The following is a 25,759-nucleotide window of genomic DNA, read 5'->3' as shown; positions in this document are numbered from 1 at the left end:
GCAGAAAACAGATTGGGAAAGAGAATCCAGCAGCACAGATATTATAGTTCTCTAGGTCTTAGGGGGGAAAAAAAGGATCTTGAGAGACTACAAAATATTTCCAACAGCTTTTACAACTCAAAGACTACAGGATTATTTTCTCAGGAAAGAAAAAGAAATAATTCAGTTATTTCCTGGACAGCTTTCTCCTTGCTTTGCAAGTTACTTTCAGAGTAAATTTAATGCTGGACTAGCAACCTTGGAGACCAAAATACTTTGCTCAGCTACAAGATCATAGGTAAGGGTGCTGCAAACTTTCCCATCACACCTTGGCAATGATACCTGACCCTGAAACAGAGGCATCCAATTCATCAGTGTGTACAACTCTGAAAGCAGTGAACTGCCAAACGTTTAATACATATAAACCTGGGAAGTCTTTTTCTTCACAGATAGAGGTTAAGTTCTGTGTCAGCCAAAACAACTGGCAGTCCTACCTGCCTTCAGTTTCCAAACTCCATCAAGTAGATTAAGAAATCTTACCAAAAAAAACCCATCATTGTTGTTTACTACAGGATTTGGATTCTTTCTCTTCCCCAAGTAGAATGGATCAGGACAACTAAAAGCCCTTTATCTAGCAATCATAAAATTAGTATCAGAGAAACTTAAGTGGCTTAGTGAAACCTGGGATGAGGAAACACAGATGTTTGTTCCACAAACAGACTTCCCATAGTTTAACTTAAAAGCCAGTGAACTATACAAAGGCATATTTCCACTACATTCTTTAAACTACAATGATCAGTAAGTTACAGCAACAAAACAACTGCTGTAGCAGCCTGGGGGTAAACAGCACACCCAGTATCTAGTTCTTCCTGTTCAGGTAAGAAAGACCCACATAAAATAATCAAATCCATGACCTTGAATCAAGAATTCCTGCAAATCTCTTAATTCAAAAGACAAGCACATGCAGCTACAAATCAGAGATCAGCTCATCTGCACCAGACTCCTAGTGACATACACAGGTAACAATACTTGGATAGACAGAATGCTGCTTTTATAGGACAGCAACAGAAAATGGATTTCATTGCAAGAGAGCAGCTCAGGAAGTTACAATATTATCAAAAACCTAGAAGAAAACTAAGTGCTGCAGTACTGATGCAAAGAGCCAAGTTCCCAGCACCACTCCTGCCAAACTGAACCAGTGACAGGCTATGCAAATTCATCAGCATGCAGTGCAGAACACAATACTTTGCACTTGCGTGGCCCTTTTGTTCAGAGATCTCAAAACAGGAACAGTGCTGACTTGTTGTCTAATAATTTTCTTACTGGTCATATTTAAAACGTAATAACTGTATCCAGAGTGCCACTGGAAATGGGACTTGAAATCACCACAGAGAAACATACCCAATTGACCCTCTAGTGCTGTTTGCCCGGACACATGTCACGATGATGCAGTCTTTCTCTCGACCCTGGAATGCATCCACTGTGTCCACTTCTCCTGGGCTGTTGAAGAAAGAATTAGCAAGCTGGTAAATCATGTCAGTTGAAGCAACACACTGATGCAAATAGCCTACACACTATCCTTAATGATCAGCTGTCAAAATAACACAGGGTAAATGTCTGCTTCGGTGTATTAAAAGAGCCAGTGTATGAACCTAAAGCTAAGTTTGCTTTTCTGAGGCCAGCTTCACTGCTGAAAAGCTGTTCAGGTCCATTTGGCTTGGAATTTTAGGTTTATTCAGAACTGCCATATAATCAAAGCCTGTACACAAGAAATAACTATGAAATAGTGCAAAGAGATCATGTCCATTTCAAGCAAAAGGCTTGCACGTTGCCTTTATGATTAAGTACAGATTTTGGACACACCAAAAGGAAGTTGGAGAGTTTTTGCCATTAAGAGGCTGAACAAAAGACTGACATACAAGAGCCAAGTTCTATTTGAAACCTTTACCTGTTATTCTTAAACACTTTGTCCATTTGTTCTTGAATTTTCTTCTTCTGTGCACTGTAAGGGGTAATTATTCCAATGCGACGCAGACCCAGGTCTTTCCTTTTTTCCTTAATTGTTCTGATTAATTCCATCACCAGCTTCACTTCCTGAGGATTACTAAAAGAGCTGAGCAAGACAGAGTGGAAACATTACAGAAATATATTTGACAGCTCTTTCAAATCCAACTCTTCAGCCCAATTTGTAGAGGGACTGTGAGTCAAAGCTTGTCTTGAACTTTTGCAGCCTCAAAGAGAGGCTCTAAGAACTTCTCAGGGAGAAGTATTGGTAGAAAAGGCTGAACCTCAAGTTCCCTTAAAACTACATGGATTTGCATTCCTTCTGGAATAGGCTAAAGGGAGGACTAAGCCTGCCACCTTCTGGCATCACCTCAGCGTGCAGCTGTGAAGGAAAGTCACTGATAAAAATAAATTAAGTTGGAAGTCAGAGACTGTTGACTAGGGCTACATGAGACTGTGGGAATTCACTGCCATCTAGCAGAAAGTCAAATCGGGATCAAAAACAGTTTCAGATTAAAAAAAAAATAATAAAAAAACATTTAACCCACGCTTTTTAGTAAACTTTTTTTTTTGTAATATCAAATCAAGTTGAAAAGGCAGTTCTGGCTGATTACTGCATATTGGAAACAGAAGACATAAGACAACTCTTCTGCAGGTAACTGAGTCTCAGCAAATCTAAAGTTTGGCAGAGTAGAAAGCAGGACTTACTCACGGTCTCGCTCCTCACGACCATCTCCTACATCAAAAATAAGGTAGGGCTGGAATGGCCACTCTGAAGAACATCTGTTCTCTTCCGTTGCTCTGCAAGTAACATTTTCATTACTAAGTAACTATACAAAAATTCTAATAGCTGATACCGCGTTTATTTACACCATGATTATCAAATACAAGCAACTTTCAGCTTCCCCCCCTGCCCCAAGTCCTTAATTTTCATTGCCACCTGTGGCCTGAAAATTAACTCTAAGTAGTAAGTATGCTTAATTTCAAGTGATCTAGTGAATTTACATCTCACAGCCAGCACTAAGACAGATGGAAGGCAAGTTTTCTCCCAGTAGGTATCCTCCTCCCTGTTGAATCTCAAGGAGTTTTAGACTCAAAAGAATATCCTGATTTGAAAAGGTTTATTTGAAAGAACCCCTGCTCAGAAAGGAGGCCAGAGAGCTACTCACTTGTCAGTCTTTAGAGTCCTGCCATAAACATAGTTGGAAGGGAAGAGGCAGATGTCAGGGTGCATCCTGTACTGCACAGTCAGCTGCACAACCGGCAGGCTCCGGAAAACGTTGTTGCGAACTTGCTCCTCTAGGTGCCTGTGCAGACGGGCCATCAAGGACTGGTCATAGCCATACTCCTGAGCTTTCTGCCAAAGGGAAAACAGGAGACTGGGGAGATCTCTGGGGACTCAGGTCCCAAATTAACAACAGGAATTTGCTTTTTGGATTTAAAACTAGTTGGTATTTTCTTCTAAACTCCTGAATTGCTGGCAAAATGACACCTACTCGCACTTCAGTTTTCTGTTTGTTGTCTTGTTTCAGTAGAGAACACCTGCATAAATCTGAATTTTTGTCAGTGCAGTCTTTAGCAAGACAACTTTCCTTTGTGAGTCACAACATATTAACAGTTTTAACATCACCAACAATGTCCAAAAACAAGACCTTTCAGGTGGGATCTTGTTAAACAAGCACAGTCTCCAGACAATTCACCCTTCTAGAGAGGCCAGTTTGGTTCTCCTTCTTCCTTTATGAAGGTTTGAAACAGTTTATGGTTGGACTCAAGAAAGTGCTCCTAAACATTCATCCTGAGAACACATCCATAGAGTGAGGAAGGCCACATATAGGTAGTCTTGATCCTCCATTCCTTGGAGGAAAGAATTCAAGGAATGTGACATTGGCTGAAGCTCACATGATGGAACAGCAGAGCCTGCTGCAACACAACGTCCACCGTGAACTGAGTGTCGAGGGCATTGAAATGTGTGTTGCCACAGCTGCTCTATGTGCAAGAAACCAGTTCCCAGCTTCCCCAGGGAAGTCTGAAGAGGCTGCACCCACATCTCATGAGCTTTATTCTCACATTTGATTCATTGATATGGTCTCCACATAACAGAGACTAAACATATCAGGGCAAAAGTTCTCATCTGATACACATCATGATATGACACTGAAGTGCCTTTTCTCCTTTTATACATCTTTTCTATAGATACTGTTCTTATAGTACATCCACTCTAGAGCATGAAGAAATACAGTTTGAACACTTACTAGTGATTTTACAGTAGGAGGGAGCTGTCTGGGATCTCCAACAAGGACAAGTTTACTACAGCGATGCATCAGTGGAATCAGCGTTTCCACTTCACAGGACTGTCCTGCCTTTTGTACATGCAAACAGGACAAAAAAAACAAGTTGTAAGTAAAGGAGCAGAAGGAGGTATGTTAAATTTTCTGTAACAGATCCAGAATAACTCAGAAATGCTTTTCAAAGCTTGTAGAAAAAAAGAGAGCAAAACAAAATAACTTTTCTCTATTAAAAAAACCCAAAAACTCCAAGTGATGTTTGTTATTATTAAATACATAAAGCTCTCTCCAAACATACAAATACAACCCAGCCATCTAGAAACCTCTATAGCAAGAGCCACACTTTAGCCATGACTTTTAAGTAAAAGCCATTTACCATTAAAGCACCAAACAAGTCAGAAAAGGAAGCAATAAGAAGTTATTATATGCGGTAGGACGGGTTGGTTACCGGTTAAAACATGGGGATGGGGCAGTAAACACATAGTATATTTTACCAGCAGCCAAACAATCAAAAGTAGCTCAGGCAGAAAGCAAGGCAGACCTTCAGAGGTGGAACATCCTGTAGTTCTAAACAGCTTGACTGACCTCATCCACAATGACACAGCAGAAGGGACTGAATCCTTGCCCCCCTCGCCGCCAAAAAGCAGATTCCAACAGCCCCCCTCCACTCGTGCTCAGGGTGCAGCAGATGATGTCAGCCTCCAGGATGATATCTGCCTGTACCTTCTGAGCATGGCCCCGGACCTTCAAGTACAACAAGACAACATGTCTCCTCTTTTAGTCTTCCTGAATCAGCTCAGACCAACTTCTAACTGCCTGGGCAATTCAAACAGATCATACACAACACGTCGCCCCAAACAAACTGCCTCCATTACCACAAATGAAAGTCACAAGGTGGCTTAACTGAAGTGTTACTCTCACTTTAAATGACACCACCTTTGAAGTGGCAAATTATTTTATTGCTTTATGTCTACAGCCATGCAATCTAGCCACAGTAACTGTGAGCAAAGTTCAGTTTGTGACATTTGTGACTCCACACCTCCAAGAGCATTACGAGGCAGCATCTACTGGTTGAAGATGAACCTTTCATTCATCTCATGGTTCATGCTACTCAGCCTTGACTGGTTTTGCTGTCAGTGCCTATTTCCACTTTCAAATCTTTCTCCTTGCATTAATTAAAAAAATAAGTCTTCCAGCTGTTGCTTTATCTAAAAACATTTAAAAATATCTCAGTCCCTGTAGGATTTTAAGGGGCATGAAAGTGGTGATGACAAGACATCCTAGAACATGAGGACATGCACATTTCTATCACTTTCTTTGCTAAATTTACATTTCATTTAACACTATCTGTAAAAGTGAATATTCCCATCCACTGATTGCATTTTTTGTTTGGGGCTTTTTACATTTTTTTTCATTTTTTTGCAATATGCAGCCAGAGTAGACCTAGAGTCCACACCAAACTGTCCATAACTTATTATGATCTGTATCTAATAAGCTACTACTTTATAAACTCCCAGTCCTATAAACATCAGACCTCCACTACAATCAAAGGATACCAAGTATCTAACTAGATTAGCTGAGATTTTATTAAAGAGTTGCCCTAAAGAGAAATTCCTACCTCCTTTAGTTGAGAAGCAAGTTGTTGTCTCTCCCTTGAAATTCTGCCTATTTCATCATCTAACATTTGACTCTAGATGGGGTGGAAAGAGAAACCACATAAATAGCAGGCATAATTAACACACACTTCCCATATACCCTTTTTCCTTCCATACCCTAATTAATTTCCCAAACATTTAGACTTGCTCAGACTGCCTTTTAACATCAAACATGTCTGAAAAAGCGGATCAGTTTCTTAGAAAATGATCCGTTTTTAGCCTTTCCCTACATAATACTACACTTCACATTTCTGTGCAGCTGGGAAAGTGGTTTACCATCAGAAATCAGTAATTTGAGCACAAATGCCAATTTTTTTAAACAAAAAAAATGGAAAACCTTGAGTGAACACACATCCCAAAATCTCTGTCTGCACGGTAACTTAATTCTTCCAGTTAAACAAGAGCTTTGAAGTGCACAAGTTAAATCATTAAGTTTTCTAAATATGGTTACACTGGTGATGGAACCAAACGAAGACTACTGACCACCAGAGGAAGAAGTACCATAACTGACCTGCTGAAAATACCAGTATAAATAGACACCCCCCCCCAAAAAAAAAAAAGATTCCCTCTTGTGGTGCTAACCAACCTTCCCACTAGTTGAAAAAGCAGGTGAAGAGACATCTACTCTGAGATGACATTAAAACAACAAGTTCTTGGCTCTTTGGAATAGGGTTATGAATTAAAAAAACCCAACCAACAGGATTAAAACTACTGTTATCTCATTACCTCCCTCTTCTCACATCTGTGCATGGCACGTTGACGAGCCAGCATGTCCAGCTGTTGATCCAGGGCTGCTTTTCTCTTCTGCATATCCTGGTCACCATCAGTTGGCTTTCGTTCTGTCATAAAAACCAGGAAAACATACAGGAAGAGCAGAAAAACTATGTTACAGCAACACTTGCTCTCAGTCACGCACGTTAAATTATCCAGTTATCAAACTAATTTTTTTTGTTGCGTTTTCCATTTGTCCATTGAGGTCTGAGGAGGAGAGGCTGAGGGAGCTGGGGCTGTTCAGCCTGGAGGAGAGGAGGCTGGGGAGGGACCTCACTGGTCTCTGCAACTACCTGAGAGGAGGTTGTGGTGAGGTGATGAGCAACAGGACAAGAGAAAGTGGGGTCACATTGGACCAGGTGAGGTTGAGATGGGATATCAGGAAAAAATTATTCACAGAAAAGAGTGGTGAGGCCTTGGAACAGGCTGCTCAGGGAGGTGGTGAAGGCACCATCCCTGGAGGCGTTCAAACGACAAGTGTATGTGGTGTTTCAGGACATGGCTTAATGTTAGGGGTTGTAGGGCAGATGGTTGGACTTGAAGGTCTTTTCTAACCTTGAAGACTCTATGTAAAACGAAGGTAATGAGACCCAGTTCCAACTGTAGCTCCCAAATGCTGCACAGCTGCATTGCTTAAAAGTGACAGCTTAAACATTCATTTTTTTAAAGAAATAATGAAACAAACAAAGAAGTCATCGTGCTGGTTTCTTTGGTTTGGCTTAAGATTTTAGGCCATAAGTAAAGAGACATTTTGCCACTAAGACTCAGAAAAAACAAGGCTTACGAAGCACTGTTGCAGAATAATCTTTCACCAGATCTTCCCTCTTAAAGGACCCAAGTATAAAACATCACCAAGCTCCTGAAGGAGACTGAAGTCTGATGTGTGTGCTACTTACTCATTCTATGTTCAACTTGCTTATCCAGGCTAAATCCCCGGACTTCACTGTTGATGGTTTTTTCAGAACCAAGTCGCACTAAATTGATATCACCACAATTTCCTGTTGAATAAATTGAAGTCAAAATACTTTTAGATTGCTCCAACCAGCTCTGCACTTTGGTATGAGAGGCAAAGAATTTAAACAGGGATATCAAACAAGGCTTTTCATGCTTTACTTTTCAGGGGTTTGCAAGACTGTACTTAGGTTGAAGAATGGCTTGATCATCAAGACCATGGGCCTTTGCTAGCCCCCTGAGAATTTAAACATAAGTAGCAATTGTACAAGCAATCTCTTGTTAGCTTAACACAAGTATGAACAGGTCTCTTTGTTAGCTTAACAAAGGTAGGCCTTGGGCCTTGCATATAAGATTATAACAAAGTAACTAACACAAGGACAAGATAGAGAAGTAGAATAATAGAGAATAAGGAAAGAACCCTGAGAACTCTATGTGTATGTTGCTATATTGAAGGTGGAGCATGGAAATAGAGCTATCCGATGATATCATGACTAACCAATGAGATCATGACAAGTAGTTTTGTAAAAGGGTATAAAAGTAACACTGTGTATTCAATAAATCAAAGTTTGCTTTATCAATCACATTGATTTGGACTCCTTACTTCCCTCACCGCCACTGCACAGTTATCTAAAAGCAGCTACAAAAAATTCAGTCATTCCAAACTCTGAAAGAAAAAGCTGTTTGCCCATGTTTTAGTGGTGGTTAACAATGTTATTTTGAATTAGCAGAACCACCTCTTATTCTCAGTCTTCTTTCTAAAATTTACAGAATTGCTAAGTTCAAAAAAATTGCTGAGTACCATCAGCAATGCAGCTGGTAAGTCAATGCTGGATTAACATTTGGCTCCAACATGGATTTATTTTATTTTTCCCCACCACACACTAGATGCCTTGTTCAGAATCTTCTTTGTATTAGTTACAAACTAGGAGAAGAGAAAAAAAAAAGTGACAGGCTTCAATGTGTCAAATTAGCATGGTCAGTGAAAGTCCAATTTTATTCAAAATCAAGGTGATAGTCTGGTGCTCAAACCTTGAGGGTGTACTTAAAAACTGGTGAACAGGAGGATCAATGTCTATATAAAGACAAAGTGCAACTTATTTGAAAAAAATCATAATACACCTTTTAGAAAAGCACATTAAAATTAATAACACTATGAAGATGTACCAGTCGTGTTCTGCAAGAGAAAAAAGCTGCTTACAGTAGTACAGAAGTATTACATGTAATCAACTGTTCCAGTGTCTCCTTCAAGCTTAGTCTCTTTAACATATAAACAGAATTTTAAAATAAACCATACCCAAGGGCTCCTGTCTGTTCTGGCACTTTTCCTTAAATGAAACGATGATCTTTTTCATGAGTTCATCAACTGCAGCATTTGATGGGGCACAAACTAGAAAACGGTTTGGCTTGATCTTGGAATTTATTTTTGGAGATGCTTTATCATTCCTCATGTTCTGTAGATTAATTAACAATAAACCAAAACAGGCTCTTTAGATTGGTTTTGTGATTTAAAAGCCAGACTTACACTCATTCAGCATGCAGAGTATGGGGACTATTGCTCCTGAGTATCTCTAAAGGTATGTCTGACATTCAGCAACAAGTCAAATGTATTAATATTATTTGCATTAATTCCTTCAATGATTATGTATTTGATGAATCTACTGGATACTAATATGAAAACAATTAAATGGGACAGGCCAAATAACATTCTTTAGTACATCAAAACATTAAGGAAACCAAATTTTCACATAACAACTGTTTATACTACCAATTGTTCATGTTTTCTTGATTTTATATCTTAAGTTCTCTGCAATAAGTGTTTTCCAAGATGCCCAAAATATATTATTTCCATCTTCACACTCTACACAGTGCAGATTTAAGTCAGCTTAACGAATTACACTGCCAGTAATTACCAATACTACACTTCCATTTAGTTTAAGCTGTCACTAACTTCCATTAGGAAATTGAACACCAGCACGTAAGGATGGCATCACATTCACTTACTTCTCTTAAAATACAGGACAGAAGTCCAACAATAGTTTTTGATTTCCCTGTTCCAGGTGGACCATGGATGAGGCAGATCTTGGGAAGCTCTGGATGTTCCTTTACCATGGCATAAGCTGTCTCAATGGCTCTCCTTTGATCTTCATTGTATTCATTCATAACTAACGCCTGAAGGTGCAGGGGGAAAAGCAATGAATGAAAGGTTGATCGAAACTTCCATGTTCACTTTAGATATTTTCATCAGGTTGTCCCCCACCCTTCTAGCTATGACTCAAAAACTCAAAGGCCTTGGAAGCTTTTGATCTAGGTTTGCTGAAGTTGCACACCCAATCCTGACTCAAAAGCTGAAGCGAAAAGTTTCATTTACTCTACATGTCTTTGTTTTGCTTTATCTTTTCCAGACCTCATCTTATTTCCTGAAGAGACACCTCTCCCTATCACAATACACACCTAAATCAACCCAGACTACTGTCTCTCCACCCAGTTCACCAACTCTGAAAAGAAGTGTCTCCATGCTTCGAGAACTTGTCTGTTTACACATGGTCACCTCAAACAAAGCAACAGGCAAAAAACCAGTTTCACAAAACTCATGAGACCCAAAAGTCCAACTTTGTCACCCTTAACTATCACTTCTGGCTGCAGGACTTACAGCACTTTCTGAAGCTGTGGGCAAGCCCCTGGGACAGAAGTAATCATAACTTGGATTGATGATGGGTCTAGCCAGGCAACTCTTGTGTAATAGCATTAGACCTCTGAATGTTCGGCGCGTGGTCACCAAGGAGCCAATCACTACACACTTCACTTGCTTATTTATGAAGAATGACAAATTGCCTCGAGTTTGCACAGAAAGATGACAGACAGTGTGCTGCTCCCTTTGTCCTGGGAAAAGCAGTGGGGGGAAGGAAAAAAAACCAACAGATTGTTAATTCAAAGAATATCCAAATTGTTAACTGAAATATATTCTAACAGGTCACTCAAATAATTCATCAGAACCAGGTGCTGCCTTCTATTAGAGCCCACAGCTAATAATTGCAAAAAAACAAACCCCTTCCCCTCCCACCCTCAAAACCCCCTCAAAACTAACAAACAAAAAGCAGTGTTTTGTAAAACAACTCAGATCACTGTTTTAATCAGGCAGCATTGATGCAGACACCCAGTAACCCTTGATAATTCACAACTGCAGTTCTAGAAGATGGAAGTTTCTAGTCAGTGAAACCACTGAAGTTCATGGCACTTTGTACCTCACAGCAATGCACTCCTGAGGGTGTACACAGAGCACTACTCATCAGCAGTTTCTGTTCTCACACAAATTACTATCATCTGTATTGAAGGAAGTCCCTAGAAAATTGAATGGGAAAAGCAGGTCTGCAGCTTCAGGTCCTGGCTTTTCATCAAGATTCTAGCATGAAATGGACATGGAAAAACAACTCTCTTTCCTCTGAGGTAAGTGGTATATTATAATTATCAACTGCCAGCTACAAAGCAGCACCTTTACAAGAGCAACTTTTATTTCAACTCCATTTGCTTACCAGTTGCACAGCCAGATGCACGAGCAAATCGTTTCACGAGACCAACATGGTTCACTATCTGGGTCTCCATCTCACTTTCTTCCCCAAAGGCATCTTTTTTCTTTTGGACCATCAAAAAGATTAAGTCATCCTCCTTTGGATGAAGCTGTTTTGCCAAATCACTTTCTTTAAAATGAGCTACCCAAAAATACGTTTTAAAATTAGAATATTAAAAGGAAAATGGTGATAATTATTTTGACTCTAGAAGCACTAGGATTAACATATTGCATATACTTCAGGAATACCCATCTGTTCATCTTTTAAGCTATGAAAAGCCATAGCAAAAGACTACAGCTTTTAACCTTATTCTGCATTCTTAAGGCTGAACTTAGCATTGTATATAAAAAAAAAAAAGAGCAAGTTAAGGGTTATTTTATTTACCAAAAGAAGCTGAAAGGAAATCCCAAACGAGATGGAAAATATTCCAGCAGCAATCAAATTACTTTTTGTACTGAACACTTAAAAGCAGAAATTCCCTGCAAAATCCATATTTCAGTTACAAACGTGCTGGAAAGTAGCAAATTCAAGACCATTTTTGTATTTAAAGCAACTTTTTACAAACCCTACCTGCAAGTGCTAACTCATTACAAGGCACTGTCTACCTGAAAATGAGAAGAGAGCTTTATAAAATAACACTCTTACCTGTAAAATTTGCTGTAAAACTTGCTGTAAGATTCCCTGCATTCAAGTCAGAAGATAAGTTCTCTAAGCAGAAGCAGTAACTCCTCTCTCTTACTTTCTGGTTTTCTGCCCACTCTTTTGCCAGCTACAGATTGAAAAAAGTTGAAAAAATAGAAATAATTTTAAGTGTTCAGTCTATCAGAAGAAAATCTTATTGTGACTCAAACACAATAAGATAAAGGTAAATAAGATAAAGGTAAAATAAGAGACTGTCAAGTTCAAGACAAAGAGTCTTGCCCATTTCTTTTTTAATATGTGCATACAAATTATATACAAACACATACAGGGCAAACAAAAGCTCTTCCTCTCCATCCCCCCAACCCCACATTTAATCTTTCTTACAAAGCTCCTCAAAACAAATGTTTATTCCCCATACTGCATTTTCACCTTAAAATACCAGTATTATACTGGTATTCATCTTCTACCTTATTTCTGAAGGAAAAGTGATACAATGACTGAACTGGAAAGCACACAGAGTGTAATGGAAGGAATGCTGCTTTTACTCACTATTAAACTACAAACTATGAGTGTTTTGGAAAAAAAGCTTCTTAGATCAACCTACCCTCTGATCTAAGTTCTCAACATAAATGAAAACATCATGTTCTTAACCTCTTGTTACACTCATTGAAACACCTCAGCTTCTTAAACAAAGATTCTTGTTTTAAGCTTTATATGCTACGAAGAAAGAGGAACCACCTCCTTTTCAGGCTATTGTGGATGCACAACCCAAAACATAAAGCTTCACTGAGGTAACACTGACAGTCCCCAATTGTAAACACACCTATCTAGGTTATTTCCCTGAAATCATTCCTCCATTCAGATCTTTATCTGAACACTTTCACAAGATCATCAGAGGACATAAACCAGTTTTTAACCTCCTAGTAAAAGGCACTAGGTTTGAAAACAAACCAAGAGGCAGGTAGCTACTTACTGTTTCAAAGGCATTTAGCATCATCAAGGGGAAAAAAGTCTCAAAATAATGTTTCTCTCCCCAAAATTGGACAGGAACAGAGGCTACTACAGACTGCAGGAGACCACTGGGAGGTCCACACTCGCTGGAGTTTGCAAACATTTCGTAAGTCCATTTTAGGACTTCATTAACAAAAGTACTATGGTCCCGGGGGTTAGGTTCAAAGAAGGCAGGACACACGTCTTGGGCAGGTCTTCTGACAATGTTTGAAACATTGTAATTCTGTCTGTTCTGCGGCTGGAGAACATTAGAGCTAGGGAGCTGAGGTACATTACTGGAACTTAGAGGCTTCCAAGTCTGATTTCCTGGGGGTGCAGCCCTTGCATGTGGTGGTTTTGCTGCATTCTCTTTGTTTCTTGAAGCTGGCGGGGGCTTCTTAACATCTTCAAAGTCTTTGCTGAAGGCTGCATTCCGTGAGGAACTTGCCGAGCTGAAAATTTTGGTTGTGGAAGGCTTTCTTGGTTTAGAAGGTGGCAGGAGAGGTTTGGCAAACAAGTGGTCTGCTTCTGAGCTGGTGGCTGAATGGTTACTGCAATATTCTCTTGGTTTTTCTACCTTCTCCATGCAGTTTTTGTACTTACATTTCACAGTAGTCAAGGAGTCTTTCTGCTGAAGACTTTCAGCACTATTTGTTTCCTCTGGTTTTTTACTAGTTTTAGTAGCATCTTCAACACCTTCCTCCAGAGAACGTGATTCCTCATCCTTAGGATCTGACTGAGTTAAAAACAGATGATCATCATCATCATCTTCACTGTTTTCATTTGGTTTACACCCATTTTCTTTTGAAGCTGTCTTCTCACACCCAGGCTGGACACTGCAACCTTCTCCTGAAGGTTCAGCTTGACCATCTTGAGCAAGAGTAGCAGAAGAGAGACTTGAACCCAGAGGTACAGGAGGAACCATCATACTGTTACCCTCTGATCTTCTGTTCAAGTCTGAAGAAGTAAGCATTTTAGAGACATTTGTCTCTTCTCTTTTTTTGTCTCTTGGGTTTTCTACAGATCCAAGCTCAAAACTTGTAGGTGTTTGTTTCCTAGAATTTGCATCCACTTTCCTAACTGTTTTGTTTCTACTCTCAGAACTTCCCACAGGATGTTTCACACCTTTTTTGGGCCTCGTCTGCCCAAAATACAGACGGTCTTGGCAGGCTAGCAGTTTTTTATTGTATTTTACAGACAAATTCTGAGGAGCAATTAGTTTACTCTTCCGTTTCTGTGCAAGTGCCACCCTCCCTGCAGCTCTCCCGTGGCTGCGCAGCTCAGCCAGGCTCTCCAAGGAACGTTGGGATAATTCAAAGGCTTTACGAGGTGCCTTCTTCAAACCCAGCTTTTCTGCAGTGGTGGAGGGTGCAGGACACTGCCTGACCTTCCTTGGAGGAATAACAGCAGGCAATGACCCGCCAGATTGTGAATTTTTTGAGGTACTTTGAAGTAGCTTTTTATTTTGGGCTGGTTTAAGAAAAGGAGGCTTTTTAGGGCTTCTCTGAATAGCTCTTGCTACCTTGGATTTTGCTATACTCTTCCGTGGGCTCAGACTGTTCTTCTTCAGGGCCAGCTTGGAAGCTAATGACATTTTAGATGTAGATGCTCTGGGTTCAGTCAGTTTTGAGCCCAAGGTGGAGTCTTTAGCAACAGGACCTTTGTCTGCCAAATTCTCCAGTTGTTCTTTTGCATCTCCCTTACTACTAGACTCTTGCAATGCTGAATTAGTTACTTCCTTTGCATTATCAGCTTCTTCGGGATGAGAATTATTGTCTATCTGCTTTTCTACCAACTTTGCTTCTTCTTCCATAGTTTCATCACTTAGGTAATCCAGATCATAACCCCACTCATTTGTGTGATCTTCCAGTGAGCCATTGGAATTACCATTATTAACTGATGCTGAAACTTGATCCTGTTTATACTCTTGAGTTGCTGCCATAGTATAGTCTTGAGTATCTTGCCACACTGAAAAGACCTCATCTTCTGTTTCAAATTCAAAGTACTGAGAATCACAGTCTTGCAGTAACAAAGGAGAGTTTGGTGACTTTGAGTCAGAAATGCAGCTTGAAGTTGAAGGCTGCTTTTCAGGACACGCATTCTCATTATTTTTTGTTGTTTTCTCCTTGTCAGCCATGTTGTTTTCTTCATCAGAAGAGTCCAAAATTATAATTACTTCATTGTCATGGCAATCTGCATCACAGGGAGGCTGAGCACTTTGGTCATCAACGGAAGATCTTACAGCACCTTTCACTTTTCTTTTAATATCACATAGGTTATGATGGACTGAGCTTTCTTGGCTTGAATCAAAAGGAAAATTGACACTTTTGGCATATGCAGCTAGAGATAATTTACTGAGGTCTCTGTCAATCTGGGAGTCTGATAAAGTATTATCTTCAGAAACAGTTTTCACACAATTCTCCTCTTTCTTCCCCACTAAATTGTTTTCTCTCTTGAAATATTCTGAGAATTGGAACAACCTGTCATTTGATTCACTCTTCACAGACAGTAGCCTGATATGGGAAGCAGGGTTAGATGTGTCCCTCTTGTTTTCAGAGGTAGATGGAACACAATCATTTGCTGAAGTTTTATCCACACTGAATGTCTTTGGAATTTGACCTTTACAGTCATATTTACCTGAGCCATTTAAATTAGCCTGTTCCTGGTCTGAAGTTTGCATCTCAGGGTCTTTCATAAAGACAGACCTCAACAGTAAACCTGACTTTTCTTCAGTAGATTCTTTTTTCACTACAGTGTCACTAATCCCTGAAAGCAAAATACTGTTGTCTTCATCTTCCTGCACACCAGGTTTACTTTTAGAGGAGCTAGAGCAAACGAGTGGTGTTTCTTTGGACACTTGGTTAGTGGGGACCAGTCTGGATTGAAAAGCACTGTTGATACTTTTCTTCTGTGCACCTTCACAACTCCTCCAAGATGGAGAATCAACAGAGATTTCATTTTCATACACAATATTCACTCCCTGATGTTTATGACAATCTTTGGTAGCACAGAGATAGCCAGTGCAAAGTTTAGGTTTCTCCACCTCTGCTTTTGAAGCACTTGTTGTTAAACTGCAGCTTTTCAAGTCACTTGGCTTGGTAGGCTGCAGTACTTTTGAGGGCCATTCAGTTTTCTGCAGCATGTCCTTCAAATTCATCAGTCTCTGTGCATCCACTTTCAACTTTGAAGAGGTACTAGAAAACGTGTTGCTTGCCTTTCCATCTGAGCTGTAACCATCTTCTGGAGAACCAGTTTGAGCAGCCAGGTGCACTGGTGCTATGGGTCCTGCTTCACCTTTGTTTTCCAGCTCTCTGATTCTTCTGAAATCTGAACGTTGGGTATTTGGATTTACGCACTGATCATCCATAGTGCACTTCCCCACCACGAGATCACTGCTCCTGTTTTCCTCAACTTTCCCACATTCCTTTGTTGCCAAAGAGTTCCATGGGCAGACACATTCCGGAGTTGTCAGGTCATTAGGTTCCTTTTTAATATTCACCAAGAGGCCTTCTGTGGATGTCCAAGATATTGAACTTTTAGATGCATCTCTACATTCCTCTTCCCAGGCACTCTTTCTTCTAGTGAAAGGGTTCTCTGGACAATCTTCATCTCTGCCTTCCTTTGATATGAGAGCAGCTGGTGAACAAAGGCCATCTCTGCCACATCCATCACCACGTCCACTCTTCTCCTGCTTGACTGAAATGGTGGGCAAAGTTGTAGAGCTTGCACTGTTTTCTATTGGCGCAGAGGTGTTCAATGCTCTGTCCTTTATATTTCTTATTACTTGCTTTAAACACATCTGTAATTCTTGGGTTTCCTGGACGTTCAACTGCCAACCTAAAGATAAATTTCCTCGCAGAAAAAGATTGAGTTTGTTCAGGTATTGCTTGCAAAGAGTTTGCTGCCCCATCTGACAACCTTCTTTCAGAAGGCTGCGGATCAGCTGCACACACGCGTGCTGCACGGAGTTAGAAGCTTGTAAAGACATTCCTGATGAACCCCTCACACAGTGTCCAGAGCCTTTTTCAGTGCACCGTGTAAATGCTATAGCTGGAAGCTTGGCACACCTCACCACCACTTCCACCCATTCCTGGGAGCTAATCCATAGCAAGTGCAGGCACTTCTTATTCCTGTGCAGCTCAATAATCGACACCAAGATTAAGACAAAAAATTCCGAGATCTTATCACACTGCTGGATCCTTTCATTGAGAATGTCTTTGATTTCTGAGTAAAGGTAGTGAATGACCTCTACTATATATGCTACACCCAAGTCCTTGAGATCCATAAGAGACTGAACAAAAGGGATGAACCACAGAAACGTGCTGTTATGAATGCGCATGTCTCTGCCAATGTCAGACTGCAGCATATGAGCCAGTGTTTGCATGTCCTCATACATGCTGGGGAGGTAGTCTGGGCAAATAGCAGCTTTCCATCCAGTATCCTGGAAAATAAATTCACCACACACATCATCCTCCGCAGTTGAATCTGCCAGTTTTCTGTTCTAGCCATAGAGGTTACTTTCTTTCAAATATATGTTCATTATACAGTAATTTTATATCCTAGTGTAAGTAAAAATCTAAACTAAAAAATGAAAAAAGGTCAAACTAACTTACATAGAAGGAACTAACTTCCTAAAACAGGTAAAGTAGTAAATTCCTTGAAAAATCATTGTGAAATCCTCCAAAGATGATGTTATGCTGACATAATTTAACCTCAGATTATCAAATACCCATTTAAAGACTTTAACAGACGTTTCATAAATTCAAGAGAAGATGACACAAATGTGTGAGTGTCTTACACCAACTTCCTCTGCCTTCTAACAAGAAAATAATGGTGCCATTTTGGAGCACAGTCTATCATTTGAAAGTAAATCAAAGTGTACATCATTACTCCATACTCAATACACTAGTTTAGAAATCTAAGAAACAAAAAGGAAAACACAAGAATACAAAGAGCAATGTATTTTAAAATAATTTAATTCAGTTTTGTTTCCATCTGGATATGAATTCTTGGGCTTTAATGCTATCTCTGCCTAATTCACAAACCCATTCTTCTTTCCTCTTACAGCCTGGAAGTACCAAGTAAACAAGAGGTGACCAGACTGGCTACTAATTAGGGCACATGATGGTGACATACATGATGTATTATTTTTTTATTTAGAAACTCACTAGTCGAAACAGAGCATCTTCTGAGATGGTTTAAACTGACAGTATCATTCAGTGATCAAAGTTCAAAGAACAGGGAAATAGAACATTTTTTAATACCTTCTGAAGCTTTTCTGTGTTAAAATCATACACAATCTGACTGCAAGTAACCATGTCATCATTGTAGTCTGACTCTGGTTCAGATTTTGTCCTAAAATGAAAAACAAATCATTATAGACTCAACTAACTTTATACCAAAGCCAACTGCCCAAGACCCAGATTTCACTTTTCAGAAACTGACCACATGACTATTAGAACTTGTCAATGATGAAACATACCTATGAAATCATAATTAGAACTGCAGAGTTTGTTCTATCTGCTTGTAAAAGGCAGGGGAAGTAACTGCCTCTAAAACAAGAGCTTTCTACTAAGCCATGGATTTTACTACCCAGACCAAACACCCAGAAAAATTCCAATTTCTTTGAATTTTCTATGCACAAATGCAGTTCAATCACTCAAACTTTGTATGCAACTATTTGAACACAACACTCCAAAAGCTTCTTTAACTGAAGAAAACCTCCTTTAATACACCATCCTCAGCTATCTTTAACATGCCATATTTATGTAGCTGTAGCTACCTAGGATATTATACTGTATGTATAAAAATACTGCACATTTAAATCACTGTCACTCAAAGCTGATTCAAAATATACCACAGGAAAACAGTCAACAACTGGTACAGTTATTCAGGAACTGTTTTTTACCAACTTTTAAAAATTAGACAGTTTCAGTGCTCAAAAATAGGTGGTGTTCATAAAGTCTTGGGGCTTGGATTCTTATAAAAAGATCTATATAATTATAGTAATATAATAACATATACATAATATATAAGAATTCTTAAAGGGGACAGCATGCCAAAAGGTGAAAGTCAAGTTTACGTAACAAAAATCTGCTCCACAGAGCTGTTTCTAGACTTCCTGGCAATGTCCTAACCCATCACTGCTGCACTGAATAGGCATTTCACCTAATTAACTTTCAGTTCAATACTTGTAATATTGTCGCTTGGAAGTGATTAAAAAACTCTTTATCTTAACATATATGCACTCAAATCCTTTCAAAAGAGTATCTGATGGTAAAGCATTTCATTGCAGCACTTCACTGTTTATCCAAGTTATTAAAGGCCAGTTCCTCCCTGAAAGGAATGCACCCAGAAAAAGAAAAAAAAACAAACTTGTAAGATCATAAAGTACCATTAAGGAAACTAATTTTGAGAAATACTTAATACTTAACACGAGCTGAAAGTAAACTCAAGTTGTCACCTGCAACTACAATAAAATCTAAAACTATGTCATCCACCGATAACTCTGGAATTCCCATAATTTTATCGAGTGTCACACACAGCAGCCTTCATTAAACATCAACTTCATTAAACCACTTAACAAGGTGGTTATAGCACTAAATAAGCCCTCAACAGCAGCCCTCCTGATTCAGGAAAATCCTGAAAAGGATAACAGACATCAGTGCAGTCAGAAAAAAAACAAGCATATAATTTTTGAAAGAACCTCACAATTTTAAGGGACCTACTTCATCTTTTCATTGCTTGAAGCTGGCAACATCTGATTTATTTTTTTTCACCCTGCCACCTCTCCCTCCCCCAAACGAAATCAAGGCAGCACTGACAAGAAAACCAAGACCGACCCTACTACTCTACCTGGTATCAAAGTCATAAAACTGTTCTAATCTCTTAATAAAACTGACCTCTTAAAGCTATTGCGTATATTTTTTATTTCATTGTTGTAGCTCACACTGTTGATAATGGTTTGAAAGGCCTGGACAGGATCAATAAGCTGACCCCACACTTTAGATCCGAGCTGATCCAAAATAACCATGAAACAATGCAGCGCTGGCCAGAAGGGGTCAGTGGAATCATCTGAAACATAACAGTAATATTGGGGAGAGTTGAAATGCAAGAGTTCTGGACATTCTTAGACTAATCTGAAGTTGAAAGCGGTCAGTTTGCATTAATTTTTTTCTTAATTACTAATATAAAGACATGTATTCTAGGAAGTTGCAACTAGATTTTCAAACCCAGAAAAAAGATGAAAAAAGTCAACCTCACTTATCTCTGCAGACATTGCTCCTCATGCAGTCCAATATCAACAGGAACCTGGATAACTATTACTAATGTTTCTCAAGTCTTTGAAACTGATTCTTCCACACTGAATTTTGTACTGCTATTCTAAGAACTGGGTACAACTTACATGGCTCTTACAATTTATACTTCAAATTTAAGGTACAAGCAATTGGTTTTCCTTCAAGTGTGTTCGTTCTTCTTCATCTAAGATAGCATCATACCCTCAATAAACATACTAAGCTTATAAAGATCTAGACATCCAAGAGGTGGCCCTGGTCTTGAGCTCATGTACCATTCCTGGGCTACACCACAGCATGTGGCCTACAAGACTGGGCCAAGGTATACCAGTCTAAATTCCTAGCTGCAAAAGGGGTTCCCTCAAAGTGATGGGTGGAAGAGTCAAATTTTAACCAGGTTGCAGCAATTCCAAGGAAGGTGTTTGTTTATTTTAGGACTCAACATTCAAACTTTATGCCCCAGTGAAATGTGCATTCCCATACAACCTGTATATGAAATGAAGAGAGAATGGCAGAAAACACAGATTTATTCTGTCAAAGCCTCTAAGGCATCTGGCAAAGCACTGCAGTCCCTTCTCCTCTCATGACTTTGTTTGAATATCATTTTTCAGTATTTGTCAGTATTGCTCAAACATGCAACATCTGCCAGCTTCTAGAAGATACATAAGCTTCAGTTAAGATCACATCAGCATTACACTACTAAGAATTTACTCAATTAGGGAAGTTTGATGAAGATGAAACGTAGACTAAGAAGTGTCTTAATTTGAGTATCAAAATTAGTTACCAACTGCTTCCTTCTCCATGGTGTGAAGTATGGACTGCATGAAATCATTTTGTTTGTCTGGGTCCAGTAACAAGGAGTCCATGGCTTGCTCTTCCAGCACTGTTAGCAACATACAAATCCCTACACACACAAAGGAAAGCAAGAGGTCTGTAGATTAACAAATATTTGTTCCAATTTTCACCACAAAGATCACTTTCCAAGCATCCTTACCAGACTAACACTTGACCAAAGAGATCAGTCATGTGGAGCTAATCAAACACCACCTTACTACTGCAGCTGTGCAACATTCAATTCTCCCATTTGACCTGCCCAAAATAAACAGCCCCCATGAAATAGAAGAGCTCTGACCTGAAGTGTTTACAACATGAGAAGCTACATGTGCAAATTCACCTCTGATCGTAAATACTCACCTAGCCAATAGTTCTTGTAGTTTGTAGTATCGTATAAATGGGATGGTAGAAGGATGAGTTTACCCTTTTCAATCACTGAAGAGCTGTAAATATCTGGACTCTCAAAAAGCCCCAACTCAATAACTTTGAACAAGCAAGTCAGCACTTCCTGCAAGTCATAATAATCATCCCTGTCAACCTTCCCTAAATTCCTTGCTGTTAGGATGGCCCATCGACGAATCTAAGGATTAAAACAAATTCTGTTTCAATAAAAAGAACAAGTAAAATCACAACATTGGAAGATTAGGAAACACTGCTACTACAAATGGGACAAAAATGGATTTTTACTATGGTAAATTTTCATAGGTGCAAGCAAGAGTTTTTTCAAAACCATGCAGCCTCAGAAACAGGCTTAATATACCTACAATAAAATGCTGGTCACAAAGAAGCTAAAATTCAGCATAACATACACAGATAAAGTTGTGACAGAGGGATAGCATATGGTTTTGTACTTGCTTTATATTGTTTAAATGTTACTGACCAATATTTACCACCTAGATAACTGTATGCTCTAACAACAGTTGGCAAATTGTGCTGCCAGTAGGGACTCTTGGAATATTTTGCCTTGGAATCATTCTCTGACATATAGAGAAAACTTCAGAGTTTCAGGAAGAGCAAAGTACACCACTATTAAACCCTTTAACTGTTTCTTAGGACAACATGAAATGTTTAACTCCACGCTGGTGTTTAAATCAGCCTTGAAAAGGACACAGCACGTGGAACCTGACTCTCCAAAGTACCATCAGATGAGGTGGGATAACAATGGGATGAACTCACACTCTCCTGATGTAAATAAACAGCTTACTTGAGTTACAATTCAATAATCCTTGGAGAGCTGCACATCCAAATTCACCCTACACAGATAAACACACCACACAGAGACTTTAGGATCTTGCCAAGAAAGCACTGAGTCCAGTCCCTTCAGTGTTAACGTGGTGCATGAAACCAGGATTTGCTATTTCAACAGATACTCCTAATTCCAGCAGGTAATTTTCTGAATTACCACTATCTTTTGGCACTCTTCCCGATTTTTGTCACCAGCTTTATACTTAGAATGTGCACATGTAGTCTGAAGGACCAGCTTTCCAGCAGAGTAATACACAAACTTCAAAAGAAGGCAGAAAAGTAGGCACTCAGACTCATCTAATGCTTTGAAAACTTCAGGTATTTTTTTGTCATCTCTCAAATCCCTTTAACCAGCAAAAAATCCAAAGGGGATTAATACACTAAATTACAAATCCTGGCCCACTTGAGAATTCCATTTGGGAGTTTAGGGGATTCATTTTCCAGCTTCACTGAACATCTGCAACTTCTGACAACTAAATTCAAGTGAAGTGATTTTAGAAGTTTAGACAAGTGAAGTGAGTTTAGAAGTCTAAGAAAGAGTCTTCTCTCCTTTAGCAAGAGTAACTCTATGACTACTGAAATTGCTATTTTATATATATACCATTAAAGAAAAATACAGAAATTCAAATTCAATCTTTCTATCAAATTCTTGCCATTAGAAATCAGAATCTGTTCTGATGTTATTTAAAACTAGCAGAATAAAAAAGAAGGAACTTACCACTTCATTTGGGTGTACCAAAAAGAGATAAATTCCTGGATATTTCTCAAAGACCTGAAAGGAACTCTGATTTTTTTCCATTTTACACAGCACTTCTACACACAGCTCACCTAAAAGGACCAACACAGTTATAATAAGGGCTAATTTACAGGCTCACAAAACAAACAACCGGTCAGTGTAAAAACAAATATATATGCATACACACTTTGGTTTCACTATTAGTTATTTGCAGCTCCTTCAGTAGAAACAATACCCTTACAACTACACTTAAAGATACATACTGACTTTCTCGTGCAGCAGCAGATATGGATATTTCAGTATTTCTAGGAGGGGCACTCGCAGGTTATTCTCAAAATCCGGGCCCACATAACCAGACAGCTGTCTCTCTTCACCCTCATTCACTATAATCAACTCATCATCATCTCCAGCTTCCTCTTGGATGGATTTCTCTATGTGGGCAACAAGACGGGAGGTTTCCAACTCCCACAAGACCTGTTGAGTAGGGGAAAAAAACCCTAATCAAAGTGCATCTGTGAAGAAAGTCATTAAGAACATTAATTATAGTCACATGCAAGAACCTTCAGGAGACTTTCAAAACTTTTAATTTCATTTTTAAAAGTTTCCAAGCATGTTGTGAAACAAAGTGTTTGACAAGGTGTTCAGACTGTGCAAACCACAAAACTCTCACTTGAGAGTTAAGATCATAAAGTAATTTTTAAGAGTGGCAGTCAAAGCAGAAGTATTTTTATAGTTCTTTTAAATATTAATAAACAGTTTCCATAATTCTCTCAGGCCACAGGTTAGGCATGAAGTTTTGTTCCACTGGCCAATGCAAAGCAGCACACAATCCAGAAAATTATTTTATTTAGGAAGATGGGAAAACATTTCTGAAATCTTGCCTTCTCACATATTTTGCAGTGTGCTAGTGGAAGGGAGTGAATGCAAACGATGCAAACAGACTGACTTGCTAAATATCTGCAGGGGATTTGGCTCACTTAACAGCACTCATCTAAAGGAACTGCTTCAAATATCAATTAGAAATCAAGGCTATTTCCTACAGTAAACAGACACAGAACTTTCTGCAGTCCTGTCACTCCACTTATCTCCAGTCTAAAGGCAGATGGGATTGCCCTCCAGAGAAATTTAACTGACTAGTTGTTGTGGTGTAACCATGCCCCTTGGATCAACCCAACCCTCAGTGTGAAACCCCCTCCCCTGAGGGAGAACTGTAAAAGGCTTATAATAAAGAGTTTTAAAACTTTTTTGATCAGTCTCACAGGTTTGCAAGATCAGACTGCTGAAATTCAAGCTTAGTATCAAACTATGAACGAGAAATGGATGCAAAAGAGGAACAACCCAAAGCTGAACAGAAGCCAAAGGAAGGAAGAAAACACATTAAAGAAGTAGAGCTGTTAGTTTGCTTGACAGGTGCTCTTTTTTTCAGATGTCAAACCATCACAGCATGAATAAAGTCCAAGCTATAATGTCTAGTCAGCAACCTCCCATTACCGTTTTAGTTCTAATTTGAATACATGCAAAACAGGAGGGTCCTTCTGCTTTACAAACGGCTCTTTGTAACTCAATATAAAAAAAGCAAGGAGTTGAAAAGCAACATACCCCACCCCCCAAGCCCAATAAAACACAAACCCTGCACAAACTCCCCCCATCACTGAGGCTGGACCACAGAAGCCTCTCCTGAAGTTTTCCTTCAGTTCCTGGCCAATCACGGGCAGGGCCCAAATCTCTTAATTACCTCATGCAACTTTGGCAGTTCTTCCCGTGCTTTGTGGTATTCGACCACACACTCCAGGCAGTAACAGAGATCATCATTGGCTCCTTCAAGATCTTCCAGGGACAACTCTTTAAAAGCATAGCTCTTCAGGAACTCCGTGGTGTCAGAACCACCCGGTGTACACCATCGACATGTGCTCATTCTTTGGGTGGAAAGGAGGAGGAATTAACAGAAGCCTGAAGACTGGAAGGGGCAAAATATTTCCCTTCAGCCACAGCAGTACCTAGTTTTCAAGTGTGATGAGTTTCAGAATTTATGTAACTCATTAGCAGCATAAACATGTATTCTTTTGGATGTTTTTTTATGATTTGGGCACATGCAGTTAAACAAAGAAACACAGATGAACATTACAGGAAATGAGTGCTGAGTAGCAAACGTGAGAAGCAAAGCCCTGAAAGGAAAACAAGTTGTGACACCTGCAGACTATAAAATCACATGTGAAAATTCACTTCATATACAAAACAATCCCCCATCCACACTTAACACACGCTTCCCAGAACTAAAATGCTACAGTTCATGACACTGTTTTACAGGTATCCTTGGGATCTTAGGCCTGACGAGCACAAAATTGAATGAGCATTTTTTCCTTAATCTCTTGGTAAAACTTACAGGTCAACAAATCCCCCTGTCGACAAAAGCAAAACATGTTTATGCAGAGCTTTCCTGTCCTCGCCACTACTTCAAACGCCTCAGGAACCTCTCCCCACAGACTGCTCTCTCTAAAAACAAAAGCTCTTCACTAACCAGCAATCCAGTCACCTCAGACCCCGCCAGCCTGAAGAGCTCAACAGAACCCCAGAAAAGCAGGGACACTTAACTACATAAACCTGATAATCGCTGGCGATCATCAGCGTAACAAAGAAAGTGAAAGCGAAGGGGCAGATGAAGCAAAACCCGGGTCTCCCCAGCGCTGGGGGTGCTCACCTTGGGGCAGGGGAAGGAGCCCAGCGCTGCCCCAGCCAGGGGAGGGCCCCGGGCCCCAGCCATGCACGGCCGCCTCCTCAGCAGCACATCCCCGAGGTCCGGCCT

General features: G+C 39.6%; 1 protein-coding gene across 1 annotated transcript in view; it reads right to left on the bottom strand.

Annotated features, from left to right (window-relative positions):
- The window catches only part of SETX (senataxin), a 28,489-nt gene extending 3,618 nt beyond the window's left edge, over nucleotides 1-24,871 (bottom strand). The window contains exons 1-22 of the mRNA XM_009998878.1: nucleotides 24,692-24,871; nucleotides 23,220-23,430; nucleotides 22,939-23,048; nucleotides 21,336-21,555; nucleotides 20,926-21,045; nucleotides 19,749-19,920; nucleotides 18,111-18,201; nucleotides 12,830-17,287; nucleotides 11,860-11,983; nucleotides 11,179-11,355; nucleotides 10,299-10,528; nucleotides 9,650-9,817; nucleotides 8,943-9,099; nucleotides 7,591-7,692; nucleotides 6,650-6,762; nucleotides 5,887-5,958; nucleotides 4,854-5,012; nucleotides 4,236-4,343; nucleotides 3,153-3,340; nucleotides 2,692-2,784; nucleotides 1,928-2,092; nucleotides 1,381-1,479 (exon numbers count right to left, since the gene is read on the bottom strand). Of these exons, the coding sequence (XP_009997180.1) occupies nucleotides 1,381-1,479; nucleotides 1,928-2,092; nucleotides 2,692-2,784; nucleotides 3,153-3,340; nucleotides 4,236-4,343; nucleotides 4,854-5,012; nucleotides 5,887-5,958; nucleotides 6,650-6,762; nucleotides 7,591-7,692; nucleotides 8,943-9,099; nucleotides 9,650-9,817; nucleotides 10,299-10,528; nucleotides 11,179-11,355; nucleotides 11,860-11,983; nucleotides 12,830-17,287; nucleotides 18,111-18,201; nucleotides 19,749-19,920; nucleotides 20,926-21,045; nucleotides 21,336-21,555; nucleotides 22,939-23,048; nucleotides 23,220-23,430; nucleotides 24,692-24,871 (7,517 nt within the window). The remainder of the gene's footprint in view (nucleotides 1-1,380; nucleotides 1,480-1,927; nucleotides 2,093-2,691; nucleotides 2,785-3,152; nucleotides 3,341-4,235; nucleotides 4,344-4,853; nucleotides 5,013-5,886; nucleotides 5,959-6,649; nucleotides 6,763-7,590; nucleotides 7,693-8,942; nucleotides 9,100-9,649; nucleotides 9,818-10,298; nucleotides 10,529-11,178; nucleotides 11,356-11,859; nucleotides 11,984-12,829; nucleotides 17,288-18,110; nucleotides 18,202-19,748; nucleotides 19,921-20,925; nucleotides 21,046-21,335; nucleotides 21,556-22,938; nucleotides 23,049-23,219; nucleotides 23,431-24,691) is intronic.
- Nucleotides 24,872-25,759: the final 888 nt, after the last annotated feature.

This window comes from Chaetura pelagica, unplaced genomic scaffold (genome assembly GCF_000747805.2).
Source record: "Chaetura pelagica isolate M959 unplaced genomic scaffold, ChaPel_1.0 scaffold405, whole genome shotgun sequence".
Classification (NCBI taxonomy): Eukaryota; Metazoa; Chordata; class Aves; order Apodiformes; family Apodidae; genus Chaetura; species Chaetura pelagica.
This window is presented reverse-complemented; position numbering and strand designations above follow the sequence as displayed.